Here is a 6,215-nt window from a genome sequence, read left to right as displayed (position 1 = left end):
GCTCTGGCCACACCGGTTTGGAGGACTTGTCCGTGTCCCCACACCTCCCACATATAGAGATAAGCTGGAGGTGGGGAAACAGGTCAGCAGCCCCACAGACCATGAAGCAACACCACCGAACACCCTCAGAAACATTTTATTCACAACAGCTCCCACCTGAGTCTTCAGGGTCCTCATATGGCAGGCACCGCCTCCATAGGCAGAGTGAGGGTATGTGAGTGAACCTCGCACCATGTTCCCCACCCAGGCGCAGATGGTGACCCAGGCCCCTGCCAGAGCCAAAGCCCAGGTGAGCACAGCTGTCCCGGCAGTGCCCTCTCAGAGCAGCTGGTGCAGGGGACGAGCTTGGTTGGAGCCAGAGGTGGGTGCTGAGCCAGAGCTGCCTCGCTGCCTCAAGCCCTGTCTGTGGGAGGGAGACCAGCTGAGCCTGCCCCCGAGGGGACAGTTTGTGAAAAGCACACTGAACAGCAGTGCAGGGCTGAGCGGTAGGGACGTGGGAGGGTGGCTGGGCGCACAGTCGGGTCAATGCAGGGGAACTCTGAAGACACGGCGAGGGGGGTGGGGGGAGGCACGATAAAGAAGCTGGAGTAAAGAAGTGACATGACTAACAACTCCATGTGACAGGTGCCCTCAGCAAGGAGGCCTACTCCTCCCTGGCTCTTGTGCCCTCAGGCCAACCCTGGGCTGGTGGCAGAACAGCCCTTGACCTTCTTGTAGCCGGTAGCTGGGCAGGCTATGCTCAGGCCTTGCCGATTGGCTTCAGGGAGGCTCCCCAGCTGTCCTGGGGAATGCCTTTGGGGTTCCAACCCCAACAACACTCCCCTTTGCCACCTCCAGCAACTGTGACCTCTGGAAGCTGCCAGCAGGTTGGCCCCTGGGGAATCAGGACCAGCTATATGAGCAGACCCTGGGTGAGCCTCAGCACGGCCTCATAGGCGACAAAGACCACCATGTTGACAGGGAAGGCACGGCAGCAGTTGACTACCAGCCCCTTGAAGAGGACCCTCGGCCCCTCCTCCCGCACACTGGTCACCATGCAGTGCAGGAGGCCCCGGTAGTGCAGCTGGCCTTGCCCGTCTGCCTGTAGGCGGGACTTGATCACGTCCATGGGAGTGGCCACGGCCCAGGCCAGGACCCCTGCACAGCCTCCAGCCAACAGTACGCCCAAGAAATCTGGGGGAGAGACCACAAGTGCCTTGATGTGAAGCCCGATGGGGGCACCAGCCCAAGGGCCGGGCTGCAATGAGCCCTGGGCTCACTCTACCGGCCCATCCACATTTTTCAATTTTTTAATTTTTATTTATTAATTTTCATGGCTGGCCAGCACAGGAATTGAACCCTGTACCTTGGTGTTATCAGCACCACACTCTAACCGACTGAGATAACCACCAGCTCCCATCCTTCATTTTGTAAGTGGGGAAACTGAGGCACATTCAATTTTTTAATTTTTATTTATTAATTTTCATGGCTGGCCAGCACAGGAATTGAACCCTGCACCTTGGTGTTATCAGCACCACACTCTAACCGACTGAGATAACCACCAGCTCCCATCCTTCATTTTGTAAGTGGGGAAACTGAGGCACAGAAGAGGAGGACATGGGTCGTCCAAGGCCACACAGTGATCTGTGACAGAAGTAGGTCTGTCCTGACTCTCTTAGTGTGGAGGGAACAGAGAATCCTGGCCTAGGAGGCAGGATGCCTGGGTTCAAGTGCACACTCGGCACCAGCATGCATGCGCACAACCTCCCCTAGGCCTCCTCTTCCCGCTGGGCAGACACCCCACCCTCCCAGGCCCCAGCCCCCACTCACCTGGCTGGCTGTGGCCAGTGGGGGTGAGCCACTCACAGAGGATGGCGTAGGAGAGGAAGTAGGTGGCAAAGGAGTGGCCATCCCGGAGAAGCAGCGCCGAGCTGCCCTTGTAGAGGCCCCGCAGCCCCTCCTCATGGGCCACTGTGGCCAGGCAGTGCAATGGCCCATGGTACTTGGGTCCAGGCACCAGACTTGCTGGGGGCACAGGACACAGTGAGGGTGCAGCTGAGGGCCACGAGGCTGAGGGTCGCCGCTGCTGTGCCTGCTTCTGTGTCTGTAGGCGGACCTTGGCCACCTCAGTAGGTGATGTCAGGAACACCTGGGGTAGGAAAGGAGGCAGGGATGAGATGGTGCTTGCAGCTCTGCCCCACACCCTTGGCCCTGGCCTCCCATGGCCTCATGTTGCTCATGGCAACGTCAGGGAGCCTGGGCTCTGAGAAGCTGCAGGATGGCTCAGGCTCCCAACCTGGCAGGACACTGGCTCCTCACCCACTGTCTACGGCTCCATGTACGGCCTGCATCCAGTCTCTGCCCTCACTGAGCCTTGGTTTCCCCGCCTGCTGGGGGTGACTCCCCAGACCCCCTCAGTCTCTCCAAGGCCCCCCAGCCCTGCCGCCCCCAGAGCTCGGTCCTCACCCACACCCACTCACGCGGACAAGGCCAGAGGCATATCCTGCGAGCGTGATGTCGGCCTTGGCGGGCTTGGCCTCGGAGCTGCCGTACCGGAACCGGCAGATGTGCGCAAGGCAGTGGTGATAGGTGCCAAAAGACACGGATGAAACCAGGGACACCGTGCACACAGGCAGCGAGAGGCCCCTGTAGAAGCCCCACACCTGGTGAACAGGGCCCAGGTCAGGCCAGGGGCCCAGCCAGGAGGAGGGGCTGCTCCAGAAGCTGAGACCCGTCCTTGTTCTGCCCTCCCTCACTGGAGTACCTCAGGCAAGTCACTTACTGCCTCAGGGCCTCAGTCCCCTCAGCTATAAAATGGGGTCATGACACTCAGTTTGCAAGGTTGTGGTGAGGGACTGCAGAGTCAGAGGGTCAGGCCCGAGCAGGGGCAGCTGCATGTTGAGGATGGTGATGACCTCGCATGGTCTGTTATTGCTGTTCTTCATGAGCTAACCCTTGGCCCATACCGGGCCCCAAGTTCACTTTGGTAAATGTCCCCAAGCCCTTCCTCTGGTCAGGGCTCTGAGCTCAACCCTAAGGACACCTGAAAACTCCACCCAGCACTGCTTTCAACCAGGGACACCGTGCACACAGGCAGCGAGAGGCCCCTGTAGAAGCCCCACACCTGGTGAACAGGGCCCAGGTCAGGCCAGGGGCCCAGCCAGGAGGAGGGGCTGCTCTGGGAGCTGAGAGTCAGACATCATTCTGGCCTGGAGGGGACAGGAATGGAACACATGGGTCCCTCCCCTAACCTTCAAAGTCCTGAGCACCACCTGTGGACCCTCTCCTGGAGGCAGGAACCTCCTTCTGAGCCCCTTCTGCATGCCAGCTGCCTGGCTCTAGTCCTAGGAGGAATCCATGAGGTTGGCACAATTATTCCCAATTGGAAGGAGAGAGAGCTGAGGCCCAGAGAGGGGTTCAACATCACCTGGCTGGTCCATGAGTTGCAGGCCTGGGGCCCCAACATCCCCCTGCCCATCCCCTGGCCCCAGGCTTACCCGCTCTTGGCGATATGTGTCCCGGACACAGTGCCAGATGCTTGTGTACTTCGGTTCCGTCTGGATCTTGACCTGGGGGAGAACTGGGCTTCAGGGAGGGGTGGCTCCAGGCCTAGGGCAAGGTCAGCACACCCTGGGGAGGGGACAGAGTCATCCATTTGATTGCCACAGTTCTGCTGCTTTGTGGGAGCAGGGACAGTGAGCCACATTTAAGAGGAGAATCTGAGGCACAGGGGTGAGAAAGAGGGACTGACATAGTCCCAGGGACCATGCAGAGCCACTGCAGGCACTTGAGCATGAGAGGACTGGGTCTAATTAGCATTCTAGAAAGGGTTTCTGGCCATGGATGGGGTGCAGGAGACACTAGGGGTGGCCAGAGCCCAGGCAGGGGCCTTGGGCTGGGTGGAAGGGGTGCCTGGCTGTAGCCGCACCTTCACCGTGTCCAGAGGGTAGCCCACAGCAACGCCGCTGATGCCTGGAAGGGAATCAGAGGCACCTGGTGAGGAGAGCGGGTGAAGGGCTGGCAGCAGTCTGAGCCCATTTGACAGAAGGAGGAGACGGGTGATCCCTGACTGAGAACCTTGAGAACAGACCCCCACATCTGGCTTTTCCGCACCAGGTTTCCTTAATCCTGAGAGCGACCCCTGTTTTGCAGATGAGCAAACTGAGGCTCCGAGCAAGTTCTGCCAATCTTGCTAGTGGTTTCTCCTTCCCTGAGTCTTGGCCCAGCAGTGCCTCATCTGCCTTGCCTCCTACCAAGGACGTTCCTCAGCCTCCCCACTGGTGTCATGTTTGGGGAGAACTTCCAGCCCACCCCCTGCTGGGTCCTGCCTCTGAGCCAGGCAGACCTTGCCCAGGAGCCCTCAATGTGGGAAGGGTTTGCCTGTGAGCAGGAAGGTCACTAGCATTTCAGCTGAGGTGGGTGGCAGGAGGGTAGGTATAGCCTGAGCAAAGGCTGGGAGGTGGGAAGCCCGGGCTCACATGGGCTCTGTGAAGAGCCAGGATTGCCTGGAACCACAAGTGTGCATGGAACAAAGTGGGACACGAGCCTATGCCTTGCAGAGAGTCCTCAGGTGCCAAGCCCAGGCTCGGACCAGGGCCCCCGCCCTCTGCCAAGGGGGCCAGGTGCCACCATCCTGTTCCTTTCTCCTTTCCTGACACCAGGGCCTCAATGTCCAAACTCCCAGATTGCCATAGGGAAGCCAAAGGGAACAGGCCAGTCCCCGCGGTTTCACACCCTGTGTCCTCTTATTATGTATCCCAGGACTCAATAAATATGCATGAATGAGAGAATGAAGTGAATGAATGAACGAATGGCGTAAAGCAATGGACTGACTGAGTGGCTTGGGTAGAACTACCCTCCCTGACCCTCACCTACAGCTCACCAGACTCCTACTCATCCATCAAAGCCCTCCCACAGCATCGCCTCCTCTCTGGAGCCCTCTCTTACCTCTGTACTCTGGACTATCTCTGTGCCTAGAAACATGTTGACCAGAACCCTTATCCTGTGGCCTGGCTGCTGTCCTATGCGTGCCATCCCCACCTCCAGAACTAGAGTTCCTCAAGGACCGCTCAGCCAGTGAGCGCTGTGAGCGCACCGGTCATCCCTATATAGGATCCGAACCCGTGGCGGGAGCGCTGCTGCGCTCCCAGCGCCGCACTCTCCCAAGTGCGCCACGGGCTCGGCCCAGGAAAAACAGTTTGAACCAGCAGAAAGTTTGGCCCCAGAAGCAGGCCACAGAGGCCCAGCAAGGCAAACAGGACAGGCAAATCAGGCAAATCAGCCAGCAGGACAGGCAGGGCCGGGGCTCAGCCTTCCAGTCCCCGCCACAGGACCCAGGCCCTGTCTCCCCTCACTATCCAGCTTCTCCTGGGGCCTCTCATCCCTCCCCACACCAAGGACTCCCAGTCTCCCCCTGGCCCAGATGGCAATGACCCTCTGTGTCCCAAGTGGCCCCCATGTCTGGACTCCAGCCCCGTCCCCAGCCTGCTCTCAGCCTCCTGTCTTAGCCCCCAAGCCAGCACAGACTCCCCTAACTCCTACCAGAACCTCCCTGGCTGCCTCGCCCACCCCAAGTCTCCAGGAACCTGCTCTCTCCTCCCGGCACCTACAGTCCACATCAGGTCCTGGCCACTCCTGGGGGAGCTCCTCAAACCCCACTGCTGCTGGAAGGCTAACCCCCACCCCCACCAGACCCCCCCGGGCAGAACACTGTGCCCTTCCCCCACTCCTCCTGGTGCAGTCCCCTACACAGCCCACCATCCCTGTCTGTTACCTCCAATGGCTCCAGCCACAAAATCCATGGACAATGTGGACGAGAGGGAAGGCCCTAGGCCTGCCTGCCTGAGAGGGACCTGGTGCCACCACTGGGGTGACCTCAGCAGCTCCCAGTCCACTCTTCTCAGAGCTTAAATACCTCCTGACCAGTGGCCCAAAGGCAGGGCCAAAGCTGTGCTGGGAAGCAGGCGATCGATGTCCATACCCACGTGCCACACAGCTGGACACCTTCCCACCCAGCCCCCAAGTACCCTTATCCCAGTGCCCTGGAGATCCAGGTGTCAGGAAAGTGTGTGAGAGGTCACAGGAGGTGCCAGGCCCCAGGAGGCAGAATCACTGTCCCCACCACCACAGGGCTGGGCCCCAGCCACATCCAGACACCTCCTGAGGAGGTCCGGAGATGGATCTGTGACCGCTTCCACCCCTCCTCAAGGAGGTCCGGAGATGGATCTGTGACCGCT

The 6,215-nt window shown here is 59.8% G+C and overlaps 1 protein-coding gene across 1 annotated transcript; it reads right to left on the bottom strand.

The window, feature by feature from the left end:
- Positions 1–892: 892 nt before the first annotated feature.
- On the bottom strand, positions 893–5,780 carry SLC25A47 (solute carrier family 25, member 47). Its single transcript, XM_008582336.1, has 6 exons — positions 5,753–5,780; positions 3,908–3,951; positions 3,477–3,548; positions 2,460–2,642; positions 1,810–2,128; positions 893–1,173 (listed from the first exon to the last, which is right to left on the bottom strand). Exons 1-6 carry the CDS (start codon positions 5,778–5,780, stop codon positions 893–895), a joined length of 927 nt encoding a protein of 308 aa, XP_008580558.1.
- Between the last annotated feature and the right edge of the window lie 435 nt (positions 5,781–6,215).

Source organism: Galeopterus variegatus, unplaced genomic scaffold (genome assembly GCF_000696425.1).
Source record: "Galeopterus variegatus unplaced genomic scaffold, G_variegatus-3.0.2 Scaffold2574, whole genome shotgun sequence".
Taxonomy (NCBI): domain Eukaryota; kingdom Metazoa; phylum Chordata; class Mammalia; order Dermoptera; family Cynocephalidae; genus Galeopterus; species Galeopterus variegatus.
The sequence above is the reverse complement of the archived record's forward strand: the minus strand, read 5'-3'. Positions and strand labels throughout refer to the sequence as shown.